This window comes from Urocitellus parryii, chromosome 6 (assembly GCF_045843805.1).
Source record: "Urocitellus parryii isolate mUroPar1 chromosome 6, mUroPar1.hap1, whole genome shotgun sequence".
In the NCBI taxonomy this organism is placed as follows: domain Eukaryota; kingdom Metazoa; phylum Chordata; class Mammalia; order Rodentia; family Sciuridae; genus Urocitellus; species Urocitellus parryii.
In genome coordinates, this window is record NC_135536.1 from 90,172,401 (window position 1) to 90,189,622 (window position 17,222).

General features: G+C 35.3%; 1 protein-coding gene across 3 annotated transcripts in view; it reads right to left on the bottom strand.

The window, feature by feature from the left end:
- Positions 1–522: 522 nt before the first annotated feature.
- Positions 523–17,222, bottom strand: part of Ubr1 (ubiquitin protein ligase E3 component n-recognin 1) — a 141,975-nt gene continuing 125,275 nt past the window's right edge. For 2 of the 3 annotated variants that reach the window (XM_026390488.2, XM_026390478.2), the window contains exons 41-47: positions 16,763–16,896; positions 14,988–15,096; positions 12,991–13,047; positions 10,869–10,946; positions 5,826–5,996; positions 4,297–4,398; positions 523–3,096 (exon numbers count right to left, since the gene is read on the bottom strand). In XM_026390488.2, the coding sequence (XP_026246273.2) occupies positions 2,955–3,096; positions 4,297–4,398; positions 5,826–5,996; positions 10,869–10,946; positions 12,991–13,047; positions 14,988–15,096; positions 16,763–16,896 (793 nt within the window). In that variant the 3' untranslated portion in view covers positions 523–2,954. The remainder of the gene's footprint in view (positions 3,097–4,296; positions 4,399–5,825; positions 5,997–10,868; positions 10,947–12,990; positions 13,048–14,987; positions 15,097–16,762; positions 16,897–17,222) is intronic. The other variant, XM_026390496.2, reaches the window with a different exon arrangement.

A 17,222-nucleotide genomic window follows, 5' to 3' on the forward strand; every position in this document is an offset into this window, starting at 1 on the left:
TGAAAAATTTCATGCCACTTTCTGTTGTCTCTAAGGTTTTTGTAAAGGAGTTTGCTGTCAGGTAACCTGGGACACCCTTATGTGTTTATTTCGTTCTCCATAGCCGAGAATCTTTTCTTTGTGTTTTAACTATAAGAACTTGAAATATCTTGGTTGACTTAAATCTGACTGGTGATCTTTGACCTGTTTTTGTGCTGTGTTAAAATGTATGTATAATATGTCAAATACACTTTACTGTCATGTATATCTAAAAACAACAAATACAAATAAAAAGTGTACTTAGGGTATTTGTATGGCATTAAAAAATAATATATGTGATATGAGTGCTAAAAGTTATTTATGATGCATTATATGTTCAAAAATTTTTGAGATCCATTTACACTAAAAATTTCTCTTTTATGAAAATTTCCTGGGCTGACAAAGAAAATTTTATTGAGAGCTTCCTTTTAGGTATAGATTTTTATACTTCAATCCCAAATCCCCAAACATGAGAAGTCCCTTTTTTCCTTTTAAATATACACATATATTTTATTTCAAAAAGCACAAGAACATTATACAAGTTTTAAATTTACATTTTTGCAATAAAAGATATCAATATATGTATTATTTGTATAACTTCATCATGGATGGAATTTGAATCAGTGGTATAAACATGTTGCAGTCACTAAATATAGAACATCACAGTGAACCAAAATGCATAGTTGTTACGAAATGACAAATGACCACTAAAAGGTGAACTCACAGCCCATACACCAACATAATAAATTAATTATACAGATATATGCTTTTCTTCACTGAATCATTAAAATTCTTGCCAACCCCTCACCAAACATTAGAAAAACACAGTTTTGAAGCCATTCTGTTGAACCAATTCCTTCACGTACTACACTAAAGAAAATAAAGTGACTTGGTTGCTTGCTTGTAAGTAAACTTCATAAGCATAATTAAATTGTTTGCAATGATGAAGGCAAACTACTAGGACATTTGAATATCACTAAAAATCCCATGGGCAGGGGGCAGCACTGAGACATAAATTCATCTACAGTGCAGAGATCTCAATCTCATTAAGCAGAAATCAATATGAAATGGGATCTTTGGCAGTAAAGGCTGGCTGGCCAGTGCCAGACAGTCCTTCTGGCAGCTTGATAGCTTAACTCTAGGATTTATGAAGTGAGTATAAAAGACCAGAAATAAAGTTAGTTTATCCTTGCTAAACGAAAGCCAATCAGGGCAGAAGTCAGCATTTTCTGTGTTTATTTTAGCTCAGATTTCCCAGCCAAATAATCAATCCAACAAAATTATATAAGAAACTGAGGAAATGACCAAATAATTTAATCATACTGGCAAATGTGATAAACTTGAGTACTGAATTCTTGGATCCTCACCTGTTAATTGTTATGAATTATTCACTAGAGAGGCACCTATTTCCTGATACCTTCCAAATTGTAATTATCCAAGTAGAAAATCATGATTGTAATTCTGAAGCCAGCTCATGCCAATCCCTTACTGCAAAATTCACTTTTCTTTGTGTAAAAATACCAAAAATCTAGCCCCAAATGTGCACCACTGATCACTTAGCAAATATATCTTTACTCGCTTACCTTTGCTGAGCAAAGAAGGTAGGAAAACATTTATACACATACATGACAGCAGTAACCACGGGCAATATAAGATGCATTGAATGCATCATTCAAACTGATAACATTATCAGAGACAACAGAAGCTAAAATGGAAAGATTCAACTTATATTTATATCTGCTGTTTTATATCACAATTTCTTGATATAAAAAGTTAAAGCCAAGAACCAAAAAGTCTATGCACAAATTCGGGAGAGCGCTATTATATATAAACAAAATGGCTCAACCACAGCAAAACAGGACACAGACCACTGATCACATGGCTTGTTTGTTTATAGTAGTTAAAAAAAGAGTTTATGAAAAGGTTGTGCACAGATACCAAATAAACAATCTGTCTTTTACAAAGATGGCAGAATTGGCTTAAATCGGATTGTTGTAATTTACAGTTTTTATGCTTCATTCATTGGAGGAAATTTTCTTCTCATTCTACAAATAGTTTATATCAGAACTGTAACAGGTTTCTGAAAGTCAAATATGATGGTGCCAATTAAGAGATAAGAGATCTCACTATAGAAACTTGACTTTGGAAAATGTAAAGCATAACTTAAACTCAACAAAACTATTTGTAGTCAGAGGTGAGGATTTCAGGCTCTGTACCATCAGGAATGAATAACAAATATGTTATCCTAAATAACTCTTTTTAGGTCTACAGAGGGAATGATACTTTTCCATACTGGCAGAACTTGCACTCTGTCCAAAATAAGATTTAGATTGATTTCTGGCTAAAGCAGCTGGTGGCATATTAAAGATATTTCCTTGAAAGGAAAATAGTAAAGTTTAATTTTTTGAAATCTTTCTCAAAGGAAAAACACTGCATGTTTTCTGCATCCCCTCTTTAGTTTCAAGAAGAACATTATATATTATTAGAATCGTGTCAGTGTCAGTGATCCAATGCTACCTGAACTACTTGGGAAAACACCAAATACAAAACTGCAGAAGAGATAACCAACATACAAAAATGTCCACAACTGTTGATGTGACTTCATTTACCAGGTGGATTAAATGATATGAAATAGGACAAAGGAAATGAGTTTCCTGGAAATATTAGCAGAATCAGACACTTGGGGTGAACAAGCATTTCTTTAGTGTTCCAGAACATAAAACAAATTATTAGTCAATGTCCTTTTTTCCCTTAAAAAGTGTATTTGCTAATTGAAAGCAATACACTATTAAGAAATTTCTTAATGATATATGTGAATCTGGACATGGAACAAAAGACCCTCTAATACTTCCCCAGCCCTCAGAAAGATCTCCATAATTTTAAATTAGTCTTTATTACTGTTGTTATTTGTGATTGTCTTGAGGCAGAGTTGGAGCTCACAGTAATTGCCAGTTGAATCCAAATAACATCTGATTAGTTTCCTGGCTCCTAGCAATCTCTTCTATAATGCAGTGTTGTTGCCAGACCAAATGGAGCTTCCTGTATCGTTCACGAGATAAATGAAGAGGGTTGCCCCTCCTTCAGGGGAAAAAAACAAGAACAAGAACAAGAACAACAACAACAACAAAAAAAAACACATAAGTTTGAACCAAATTATAGTAACATCTTTATTGTCTAATTAAAATTAGTATGTACTATACTAGGGGAAATGCTAGGTTGATACCAGAAGTGAAGAAAAATGAAAACATTTAGAGAACAACCTAAATGTTCCTGGAGCTGAGAAGCATCACCAGGAGAAGGCTTAAAAAGAGCTATCACTTTACTGTTGAGCTAAGAACTTGATAATAGCACTTTGTTAACAAAACAGACATTTACTCCTTGATTATTCAGGAAATAAGTCAAGGATAACTCGGACTTAATAAGACCTCATTTAGGTTGCCAGTAAGATTTACAACTTGAAGTTATTTCCTGTCAATTAGCCTGAATGGAGCTCTAATGGCTTTCTGACCTGTAACAGCTTATTCAGCTTCAATTTATGATCCTTGTAAAGCACAGGTTAGGTCTAAGGCAAACACAAAGTCCTCAAATTATATTCTTCTACTCAGAAATATTTGGTTACAATTATCCTTATGATACAAAGCACCTTGGTGCTTAACAAATATATATATATATATATATATTTCTTTTTTTTTTAATTTTTTTTTTTTTGAGGTGAGGGTCTTGCTATGTTGCTTAGGTTGACCTCAAATTCCTGGGCTCAACTGAGCCTACTGTCCCAATCTCCTGAGTAGTTGGGACAAAAGGAGCATACTACCATGCCTGGCTTAGGAAACAGTCAAATAAAATACCTTTCAATACTAGAGTCCCGAAGTTTGTAACACTGTGTAACACCTAATCCAAAATGGAAATAATGAATATCCACTCTAAATCAGATCCCCTCACTGGACACTACAGATTTATTTCTTTTACATACCAAGGCCATACCTTCTAAGTAATTAGGAAGACAGATCACTTAAAGAAAATAGAACATGCAACATTCGAATGGTATCTTTAATAACTTTGGAAACTGTTACCTTCAAATGTGGAAAGCACAAAGTTATATAAAATTATGTGCTACTTTAGGATGGCATCACGTTTAATATTTTAAATTTGTAGCAATAAAAATATTTCTTGATTCTTAGTATTAGCTTTTATCTACATGCAGTAATGTGATTAAAATTTTTTAAAAATTGTACAAGAGAATTGATTGAAGCCTTCCTATTAAAGAAAAATTCTTACTTCAGCCCAGGGTCTGTTTCTCCATATTCATCCAAGTAAGGGGCTGGATAGGCACACCCTCTGGCTTTTCCTTCAACCAAGACCACTCTGCATTCTCTGATTCTGAAACATAAAACAACCAATAGGAAATATTGTTAAGTTCATACTTACAAATGTTAGGCACTGCATCAAAGTTAATCCAGAGTAAAGACATAGTGGGTATCTGTAAGGAATTCAGTATTGAGACAATATAAACAGATGAATATAGACTAAGTTGTGTTTTGTCTAAATAAAAGAGAACAAACATTTTTTTGTTATTTTTTCTTGAAGCAACAGGAAAGGATCTGTGAGAAATGGGACAAGTAATACTAGCTGGATATACTGAAGAAAGGAGGCTGTCCTACTTGAGCCACAGATACCTTGAAAAATGGCAGCTAGGGCTGTTCCTGTACTGTTTCCTAACTCACAACCTGGGGAGTGGGGGTGGAAAGAACTTAACAGAACAGAACCACATCTTCTAATCTGACAACTGAAGGTTGTCAACATAATGTCAACTAGGGAAGTGTAAAGACACTTCTGGTTAGAGCCAACCTCCAACGGTGCAGATTACATAAAGAATTACTGTCAGGTAGACTTATAGAATAAAAAAGTACCACAGAGAAAAATTATAAAACAAACAGTTGAAATGATGGTGGTTTTCTCTAGTGGGTCCCCTAGAAAATATCCTGGCAGATATTTGGGTTTGGTTTTTATGCAGGCTATTCCCTTAGTTCAAAAGCTGCCTTTGAGCAATAATAATACATTTCCACAGTTAGTAAGACATTAAGGCCTACGTAAAGAGAAGCTGCATTACACGGGGAAAATGGAAAGCAAAAACACATATCAACTTTAAACTTCATTTCTCTGAGACAATCTACACTCATAAATAAATATTATTACTGTTCAACTCTCAACCTTTTGCTGAAAAACTAGGGGAAATGCTAGGTTGATACCAGAAGTGAAGAAAAATGAAAACATTTAGAGAACAACCTAAAGTAACAATTTACATTTACTTTTTTTTTTTTTAAAGAGAGAGAGAGAGAGAGAGAGAGAGAGAGAGAGAGAGAGAGAGAATTTTAATGTTTATTTTTTAGTTTTCGGCAGATACAACGTATTTGTTTGTATGTGGTGCTGAGGATCAAACCAGGGCCACACGCAAGTCAGGTGAGCGAGCTACCGCTTGAGCCACATCCCCAGCCCTACGTTTACTTTTTAAACGTAAGTTTCAGGACTCCAAGTTTTTTCATTATACTTGAATATTCCACTGAGTCACAACCCCAGCCCTTTTGTATGTTTTATTTAGAGATGGGGTCTCACTAAGTTCTTAGCCTTGCTAATTTGCTGAGCTAGTTCTGAACTCCCAATTCTCCTGCCTCATCCTCCCCAGCTGCTGGTATGCTCTAACTTCTGATCAGTTGTTCATTATTATCATACTATACATGTAATGACCTCTAGATTGGATCCACATTCCCTAAGCTCCTTATCAAACTTCCAGATCATGCATTACTCACTTTAGGAAAATGCAGACTCCTGCTCCACAGTGAAGTGCATGAAATATGCAAGCTCCAACCTCTTCCCCATTTACAATTTCTTGGCAACAAATGTTCTGAGAACATAATATGGCCCCACAGAAAAGACAGAGGACAGGATGCTTTCGTTCATCATCTGCAGATCGTGGACACCTGAAAAGGAAAGGTAACAATTAAAGTGGCAGAAAAACTAAACAAAAAAGCACCATATATCTAGAGTTAGCAATGAAACATGTTTTCATACTCACTCCTTTCCAGCAAGGAAAGATCTTAAAACACAAGGGACTATTTAATTGGGTGATTCCTTTTTAATAGCTCCCCACTAAGGGAACTTAAAAAATTTTGGATTTGGGGGCTGGGGTTGTGGCTTAACAGTAGAGTACTCGCCTAGCATGGGCAAGGCCCTGGGTTCGATCCTCAGCACCATATAAAAATAAATTAACTAACAATATTGTATCCAACTACAACTAAAAAATAATTAAAAAAAAAATTTGATTTGGTTAAGGAAGTAGCTCAGTGTATGCAGGTGTCAGGCCTGGGCTTTACCCTAGCACCAAAAAACAAACCTTCTGATTAGTCCACAGTAAGAAAATCTATTATTAAATATATAGTATCCTAATAATTCACATAATATCTAGGACTAAATATGCCTTGATGTGAAGACTCATTTATAGAATCTGGTATTAATTTAATAGTCACCTACCTGCCCTATGTTGGGCCCCCAATGTTGAAGGAATATGATCTTGTGTGTAATAGTTTAAAAAAAATGACATTTTACAGTAAGGATCCAAAGACTTTCCTCTTTGAAATATTGGACCTTCAGGATTGAAATGATTGAGTTGATGCACTCTTCCAACTCAGTAAGCATAGCAAGTCTTAAGAAGGAAAAAGTGACAATTGACTTACATGACTTACATGAACCAAGTAGTACTTTGAAACTTGACCATTTTACCTGGTGGTATGCAGGAGCCTTACTATAATGTTCCAAAAAGAGGAAAAATGGCTATCTTTGAAATAAAAGAGTTTCCCATACTTTCTCACTGCGATATATGGACACAATGGAAGCATATATCAAGAATCCTTAATTTAGATAGTAAAAAAATAAATAAATACAACTAAAGGAGACATTCACTTAGAGTAGAATAAATAGCATCAAAAGAATCTCCAATGTGGGGGCTGAGGTTGTGGTTGTGGTAGAGCACCTGCCTAGTACATGAAGGGACCTGGGTTTGATCCTCAGCACCACATAAAAAAAAAAAAAAAAAAATCTCCAAGGGTATTGACAGTTTCTTTTCTGATCCCAACTTTCCCAAGCAAGATAAGAAAACTACCATGTCTACACAGGAATAGAGGAACTCTGTTTTTTTGTGGTGCGGGGGATCGAACCCAGTGGAACTCTGTGCTTAGGCAATCCATTTCTGTCTCCTAAAGTTGAGGGGGGTGTTTTAACTTCTTGGGGGGGGGTGAAGTATCCCAGAATATAATTAAAACTCTTTTTAGATAAAGCTCAAATCTTATTTCACCTGTAAAGCAGGATGGCTGAGTCTTAGTTACCAGCCATCCTATAGATGAAAAGGTAAGGCAGGGGAAGGATGTGTAAAGGATATTAACTAAGCAGCATTCCTCCAGTACTAGATGGAGTTTGGTTTTAACAGGAACTGGTGATAGCAGTAAGTGGCAACATCATCCAGGAACATCTTCACTGTGATTAAAGACTTAACACTCTTCTAAGATTCCCCCTAAGAGGAAACAATCTGATATCCTTTAACACTTGGAAGATAGTATCTTTTGGGCTGAGGTTGTGGCTTAGCAGTAGAGCGTTCGCCTAGCATGTTTGAGGCCCTGGGTTTGATCATCAGCACCACATAAAAATAAAGATATTGAATCCAACTACAATTAAAAAATAAATATTTTTAAAAAAAGATAGTATCTTTTGACTAGGCTTCTCTAGTAGCAATGCAACCCTAAGAATAGGAGAATCACTGGGAAATGGTATTAGTCAAATTATATTACTATATTGCATGTATTACAAATAAGTAACAACAAATCCCATCATTATGTACAACTATACTGCACCAATAAAATATGGGGAAAAAATAAGAGAACCACTGGATTTTAGAGCTGTATGCAATCTTTGAAATTATCTAGCTAATTTTTTGAAGGATGAGAATAAAGTGGCTCAACTATTCCTTTAGTTCGCTGACTAGCAAGGGAGTTATCAAGACCAATTCTATGGTAACAGAGGCTGGAGTATGGGATACCCAAGTCCCCACTGGGATAGTTAACCCCTGCTAATTTCATACCATACAGCAATCAATATTAGTTCATCATCAGTAAGACTTGAACAGACTTTGATTTTTCAGGCTGCTGAGAATCTTGCCATTTAATAACAAATTACTACTAATTTTATGTCATCATTATCAATTTGGTATGTGATAGAAGGATACATAATTATATCTAGAGAAGTTTTGGCTTATTATTTTAAAAATATATGCACTGTGATTCAAATATGAAATATTCCAACAGTTAAAGCAGATATGAATACAAGTCTCTATTCAGTGACTGACATTTCATTGGTGATCATTGATTTTGTTATTTAAATAATATCACTGTGGGCCAGGGCTGTGGCTTGGGCCCGGGCTGTCACTCAGTGGTAGAGCGCTTGCCCAGCATGCATGAGGCACTGGGTTCTATCCCCCCGCATCACAAAAAAATAAATAAATAAAATAAAATAAAGGTACTGTGTCCATCTACAACTAAAAAAATATTTTAAAAAATATCACTGCAAGTAAAGTGTAAAATAATAAAACATCTTAAAACTATAAAAATTATGGTCTAACTTTATATAATAATATCATTTCTCTTATAAAATAACTAATAGGTAATTCATACATGATGTTACTAATGAGTATACTTTGTTTTACTTCTCACCAATCTTTGTTATCACCCTGTTCTTTTTTCACTTGAAACGATCAATGAAAGGAGAGAAGAAAAAAACAAAATTTGAGAACCACTGCTTTAGAGGTTTTAAGGGACACTGGCATGGTTCCAAAAGAAGATGAAGGGGATTTTTTTTTTCTCCAAGATCCAAGCAGGCTTGTCCCTGAGTCATAATACTATTATCTGTTTTGCTGTTATGATGGGTTTCCATAAGATTTTATTTATTTTTAAAATTTTTTTTAGTTATAGTTGGACACAATGCCTTTATTTATTATGCGGTGCTGAGTTCGTCTGCACGTGCTAGACGAGAACTCTACCACTGAGCCACAACCCCAGCCCCCATAAGATTTTATTTTATTATTTTTTAAAATATTTATTTATTTTTTAGTTATTGGCGGACACAACATCTTTGTTTGTATGTGGTGCTGGAGGATCGAACCCGGGCCGCACGCATGCCAGGAGAGCACGCTACCGCTTGAGCCACATCCCCAGCCCCAAGATTTTATTTTTAAAAAGGGTTCTTACAACGTAACAAAAAAATTTTGAAGAGTTACAAAATATGGTGGGATAGGCAGCTCCAGATATTGGTCCCTCTCAGAAACCACCTACTGAACTAAGAAGAACTATCTGAAGCAACTCTTTTGGGACTCAAGGCTAGCTGAATATTTGCAGCAACCAGGGGAGTGGTATATTTTGGTATTTTATGTAGCAGCTACCATTCCCTACCCCCAGCCTCATGACAGGGCTGGAGGCTTATTTTTCTGGTGTGACTTGTTTGTGTCAGGGTATGCCAAAGAAACTCTGTCCTATGGAAAATGGAATTATAAGTTTAAATTTAACTGGTAGTTCATAGAGGGACAAACAAAAGCATGTGAAGAAATGAGGTCTCATACATTGCTGGCGAGAATGTAAAATGGTACAGTCTCTGTGGAAAACAGTTTGACTGTTCCTGAAAAAGTTAAATACAGAATTACCATATGACTTAGCAAATTCCACTCCCAGGTATACACACCAAAGAAATAAAGCACGTATCCATACAGAAACGTGTACATGTGTGTTCACAAAAACACTGTATGAATGTCGAAAGGGGGAAATAATACCATCATAAATATAATAAATGCTCATCAATGGATGAAGAAATAAATAAACCAGGATATATACTATGATGGGATATTACAGAGCGAAAAAAGGAACAAACTACTGATACATGCTACAACTTGGATAAGCCACAAAAAATGCTGAATAAAAAAAGTTAGTTAGGGGCTGGGGCTGTAGCTCAGCAGTAGCACACTTGCCTAGCATGTATGAGGCACTGGGTTCATTGCTCAGCACCACATACAAATTAAAAAAAAATAAAGGCCTATCAACAACTAAAAAATAAAAATTAAAAAAAAAAAAGAAAAGAAAAAAGTTAGACTTGCTTTCTTCTACATAAAAATCACAATGAGAGGCCAAATTTTGTTTTCTAGTTTGGGGTTTTAGTTTTTTTTTGTTGTTGTTGATAAAATTTGAAATATTTTCTTATACTAAAAATATTCAAATGTAATTTCCCAGGATTTTGTCATTGGAAAAAAAATATGTACATGCTTATTTCAATAAAATTAATGTGAGAGAGAGAGAGAGAAAGAGAAGGGGAAGAAGAGGAAGAAGCAGAAGCAGCACCTAGAACCACTTTAACATTCCTTTTATATGATATATCCACAGCAGGAAAATTGAGAGAGACATAAAGTAGATTAGGTTACCCAGGGAACAGAAGACAGGGGAATGGGAAGTGTTTGGAGTGATGAAAAAGCTTTGAAACTAGACAGGTGAGAGTTGTACAACACTGTGAATATACTAGAAGCCACTAAATTGTATACTTTATCATAATTATGTTCTTTGGATTTCATATCAATTTTTAAAAAATGACAATCACTTTTATGGAGGAAGCTCAGTGGTCAATTTGAAAAAAGTTATGTTTGTTGGTGGTAGTATAGACCAATTGCAAACTTAGGAAAATATTTAAAATACACACACACACACACACACACAAATGTGCATGTGTGCACATAGACACACCACACTCACACATACTCCCTCTCTCACCTGAAATGAGAAGCTTGATTTAGGAGACAGCTGTAGTCATCAGGAAGCTCTATCAAACTGTTTCTTTTTCTAGGATACCTAGAAATGTAATTTAAAAGACAATTTTATTTATGAGTAAATAAGCTCAGATAAAAAGTTGACCAAGGTGTACTGGGGTTGTAGTTCAGTGGTAGGGCACTTACAGTGGCTAGCATATGTAAAGCAGTAGGTTTAATCCTCAGTACCACATAAAAATAAATAAATAAAATAAAGGTACTATTGTCCATTACAACTAAAAAAACATTAAAAAGATGAGGGCTGGGGCTGTAGCTCAGTGTCAGAGCACTTGCCTAGCATGTGTGAGGCACTGGGTTCAATCCTTAACACCACATAAAAATAAACAAATAAAGGCATTCTGTCCAACTACCAAAAAAAAAAAAAAAAGAAAGTTGATCAAGGTGGGGCTGGGGTTGTGGCTCAGTGGTAGAGTGCTCCCCTAGCATGCCTGAGGCACTGGGTTCGATCCTCAGCATCACATGAAAATGAAATAAAGATATATTGTGTCCGCCTACAACTAAAAAATAAATATTAAAAAAAAAAGTTGGCCAAGGTGATAAAAATAAGAATATCTTTAAAATAATAAAAGGATCCAAACTTGAAATCCAAAAGAAATCCAACTATTGAGTTGATTAAATTCAAACTTCTTAATCTAGAATTCCAAGTCTTTCATCAGCTGGCTTCATTTCTAAACTCAAGTTCCACTATTTCCTAAGACTAAATTGTTTTAGCCTGTCTAGTAGGGGAACATAAATTAGTAGTTAAGAACACAGTTACTGAAATTAGACACATCTGGTTATAAATCCTAACCAGATGAGGACTGAATATGTGTGTGTATGCATATACCACATAAACATATATATATTTTTAAATTTTTTATAGTGTCTCAAGTTTTATGTACATAACTAGATTATAAATTACTCATGACCAATGGCTATATGTATGTTTTAACTCTTTTTTAAATCTCCCAGAATATTTTACTACCATGATGGGGAAATAGATCTAAAAGGCACAAAATGACTTGAAATAAAAAAAAATTGTGTGATATCACCAGTCCAAAAATATGTACTCATCTTACAAATCTTTGTTTTTCTCTAATCTGAGATCTTTCTTTTCTTAGTGAGATTTAAATACTGCTGGATCTAGGCACAGGAGCTAGATCTATTATCACTAACTCACTAAAGCTGGGTTACAAAGGGAAAGAGGCATATGTACATTTACACTGGAGTTGAAAGGAGTTCAGGAGTGAGAGGAAATAAGAAACAGGAGGCAAATGTACATTGTCTCACCATCTCTGTTTTCCATAGAAAAATGGTACTAGTGCTGGTATTTAGAGCTAGGGATCAATTCTTCTGTTTTTTCTAGTGATTCAATTCAAATAAAAGTAGACACTATCTGTTAGATTGACCCTGGAAGAAATACAAAGAAGACGAACATATAGTTCTCACCCTTGTTTACTTTTTAGTGATTTAGGGTGTTATGGGGTATGTGTGAGCACCTATTAGGTTTTATGAAGAAGATGGCATTTGATTTGGTACTTGAGGAAGAAGTAGATTTTGATAGAGGTGATAGGAGGGTTGAAGACATTAGTTTTTTAACCATACAGGCAGGAAAGGGGGGAGGAGATAGTTTTATTTTTATCTTTATTCTCAAAGAAAAAGAAGTAGAACCACTACACTATGATTTTAATATACCAGTAGTTCCAAGATGCCACTTCTTCTGCTTTTTAGTATGTACTAGCTTAAGGATGATTCTCTCAATAGGTGCTGGAAGACTGACGATTTAAGAGGGAAAGAGTCACTACCCTAAGAAAAAAACAATCATAGAAAGAATCTGATTTCTGGCCAAGACTTAAGAGATACACAGGAAATAATGTAGTGAGCAAGAATGAAAGAAGGCAGATTAGGGCAACCCCTGTTGGGTCCCTTTTCGCCCTGTGGGAGCTCTGACTCTTCTCACTTGAATAAAATCCTATTCTTAAAAAAAAAAAAAAAGTAGACTAAGAAGCATGCTCAAGAAATCAATTACCATTACTTTGGAAAACATAATGTGGATTGAGTGAAAAGGCTGAAGTAGTAAAACCAACCTGACCACAGTGCTTTTCTGCTTCAAACAGCTCTGTAAGACAGAATCTGCACACCACCTATGTGGAGCCAAGAGGGGAAAAAAAGAATGGATTACCACAGGTTCAGTGCAATATTCATCAATGAGCCATTATTTCTCTCTGTCCCTTTCCATGTTCCTCCTAAGTTTGTCTTACAAATTGTTCCTTTTCTTCTCCATTTTTTCCTCCCATTTATTTGCCCACTCTATTATTAAATCCTTTTTAAAAAGTTTTATCAATTAAGGTCTAACTAGAAAAACAAAAACTACTCTAAGCATTTAAAAAAGAGGGAATTCAATATAATGTGGTAATAAAAGTGGTAGGGACTGGGGATGTAGCTCAGTACCTATTACACGAGGCCCTAGGTTCAATCTCCAGACTTTCCTAAGGATTTACATTTTGGGTTGGGGATACAACTCAATGGTACAGTGCTTCCAAAGCATGCATAAGTCCTGGGTTTAATCCCCAGCAATGCTGAAAAGAAAAGAAAAAAGATGGAAGGGTTGAGTAGGCAATTTTAAAACAAAAAAGCAGGGCAACCTAAGCTCATTCCTCAACCCAGGTTGGAGGAACAAAAGGGAACAGTGGTAATATTGGAGGCCAGGGACCTGGGTCACCAGTGGGTACTAGAATCACAATAGGTTTGTTTGATGGGAACTGGAGCCAGAGAAGAACTGTACCACTACCACAGATGCCCCCAATAAGGCAGACAGGTAGCCTAAATATCTACCAAATGACTTTCCTTTTCTTTTCTTCCTGGCCTCCAATATCCTGTGTCTCCCCCTGGGTAAATCCAGGCAAAAGCCAGCTAATAAGAGAGACTGGGAAACATGACCTACAGGTGTCATTCTCCTACATTACAAAGCAGAGAAGAATGAGGCAAGCAGGTCCTGGAATGGCATAATAAGCAAGAACTTTCTATTTCAGAGTTCAAAATTTTTTTTTTTTTTTAAAGAGAGAGTGAGAGAGGAGAGAGAGAGAGAGAGAGAATTTTTTTTAATATTTATTTTTTAGTTCTCGGCAGACACAACATCTTTGTTGGTATGTGGTGCTGAGGATCGAACCCGGGCCGCACGCATGCCAGGCGAGCGCGCTACCGCTTGAGCCACATCCCCAGCCCGAGTTCAAAATTTTAATACTTGATTATAAACTAGCAAGTCTAAAACTTACCTAACTCCATGAACTTAAATAAAATTAGTGCAATCTACTGTCCTTACACTCAACACAAAGCATGATACTAATTTGTTAAAATAATTTCATCACATCAGAGATCAGAATACCTCATGAGAAATGAGGAAGAAAAGAACCTAATACATAGAATCTAACATGCAAGAAAAAGTGACAGGAGACAGAGGCTGACATTCATAGAAATCCTGATCTAGGCATGAAGGAAGATACTGGTTAAAGAAAAGGGAGGAAGAAAAAAGAAAGTGAGGAGACTGAAGAAAATCGTTAGGGAAATAAAATAAAGAGTAACAGTGAGAACTGATTATAAAAATGATGGAAAATGATACAAAAATACAGTAAGGAGAGTGGAGGTTAAGAAGTTGAGAACAGGAGATCAAGTAAATAATGAAGTAGAAAGTTTCCTGAAAGAGAGAACCTCACCTCTCCTCACATAACTTCCTGAGATACGTGTTCCTACATGAGATGTGCTACTGTTTTGGATATAGTCCCAATTTGGGTTCTTTTGATTCTTGTGAATTTTATATATGAAGCAGCCCCTCTCTTCAATATTTTAAAACTTGAATGAGACATAAGTGGATAAAATAAGTAAAATGAATGGATGATAGCCATGGTGGAGCAAGCAGAAATTCTATCCGTCCAGAGATGTTGGTCTTATACACAATTCCTTAAGTGTGTGAATCAGGAATCTAATTCAATCAATGCTAATCAACCTGAAAGCTTAGCAAATAACTTTAATTTAAAATTTTCAAATTGGACAGGAACTCAACAATGACATTTTACCCCCATAGTACCTCTGGAGCAAGGGCTGTATAGTATCCCAATATTCCTGGAAAAGCAGGAACAAATTTGTGGGTAAAGATAGATAGCTACATAGTGCAGTGTATTCTCCTTCTCCAGAATCTGCAAGGGAATAAAACATACATATAGTAAGTACATTATTCTTACCTGGTCAAACTTTTAATAGTTTCCTTGTTGTTTATGCTCATTTCTATATTCTAAATAGAGTACATTTTGTACTTTATAAAACTGTGGGTGGCAAGCCACAGTTTTCATTTTACAACATAAATCTAATTGATTCACTCTTCTGATCAGATAGTGCCAATGCCTAACCACCACACTTACTATAAAATATGAAGTCCTTATTGTGGCATAAGATCCTAGGTGATGTGCATGCACCTAGCAGCTTCTTAAATAGCTACCTTCTTTCTCTCTATTCATTTTCAGCCATACCATGACTTTCTGTTCTCTATGCTAAGAAAAGCCCTTGTATTTATTTTTTCTTCTGCTTAAAAATACTTTTCAATTACTTGTCCAGCTCAAACCCATCTGTGTAGCTTGTTGTTCAATTTCTCCTCAGAGAGAAGCCTTCCATGACCATCTATCATAAAGACTTTCCACTCTGGCCCCAGAACTCTCTATTTTTGTTTTATTTTTCTTTGCACTATCACCATTAGACATTATATTATACATATTTATGTTTGTTTGTTTGTCTGGAAACCTCCCAATAAATAAAAGAAAGGACTTTATTTTCTATTGCACCTATTAAATAAATACATGACTTTTGTATGTGTGCAAGCAATAGATCTGTATTGGTAATTACTTTGGAAAGTGGCATTCTATTTTATATTAAATCATGATAAACCTTGATCTTAAAAAGAGATTCCTTAGTGAACTGAATCAAGACAAAGAATGTTGATATCTAGTAAACATGACATGGTTAATATATTCTCAAAGGAAAAAAAGAATTTCAGAACAATTTTGGTGACTCTTTCAAAATCATGTAAAAGTTCTGTTTTTTTTTTTTTTTTTTTTGAATCATACAAAGCCATAAGGAAACCTCTATTTTGGTCTTGATATAGAGACAAGTAAATAAGAAAGAAATGACCTTGTTGCTTAAATATATGTGATTTTGGTTGGTTCTAGCATGCTTTGCCCAGCAGCATTTAAAATACAGTCATATGTCCAAAATTCAAATAACAATATATAATAAAGTCTTCCTTCAACCTAGCCAAATAGTTCTCTTCCCTGAAGGCACCAATGTCTCTAATTTCCTATATATCCTATTAGTTATATTCTGCATGCAGGTATTTTATAAACTCAAGCCCGTAAACTATACATTAATAGAAACCAGAAGTAGGTTCTGTAAGATTATGAGTGTTATCTACAATGCAGATTAAAATTTGGCTTCAATTTTAACCTACATCAGAGAAGTGGCAGATAAGAGTGAATACAGATTGAAGATGTAGGGCGTGGGAAAATGGTTTTTCCTGTTCTAACCTTGTATTATTATTTTTTTATGGTACAGGGGATTGAACCCAGGGTGCACTTAACAACTGAGCCATGTCCCCAGCCTTTTCTTATATTTATTTAAAGACAGGGTCTCCCTGAGTTGCTAAGTGCCTCGCTAATATGCTGAAGCTGGCTTGAACTCTCAATCCTCATGCCTCAGCCTCCAGAGTTGCTGGGATTATAGGTGCACCACCACTGTAACCTTGTATTCTTGAGCTTGAATATAAGAAGAAAAAAGTCTCCATTTTCTACTTTGTGATTTCATTCTTCTACTTACTGGTAAGCAGTTCTTCAGGTGGAGTTACCCCTAGTAAATAGTGGAAAAACAATGCAGCACAACGAAGGTACGGGGTGATTCCATTCTTCAAGGTGACCCACAAATACCAGCCAGGAATATCATATCCAATGCATCTAGAGACAATAATTCCATAATAGGAGAGAATACTTATTAGAACAAACCTACAAATTTTAAACCTATCCCTTGTTAAAAATACAAACATTTAAATAGTTTTAATAGTTTATTACCCACTTAATTTTTAAACATTTAAAATAAAACACTTAGCAAGTTAATAGCTTCAGTGTTTACATTTCCTAAAGAAAACCCAACTCTTGTATCTTTACCATGTAGATTTTTAAAGCATAGAGCTGCTCTCTTCTTTCCTAGGTGGAGATAAACAAAACAAAATTGCAATAAGAAAATCCACCTCAAAAAATCTTGACTCTCACAATAGTTATCT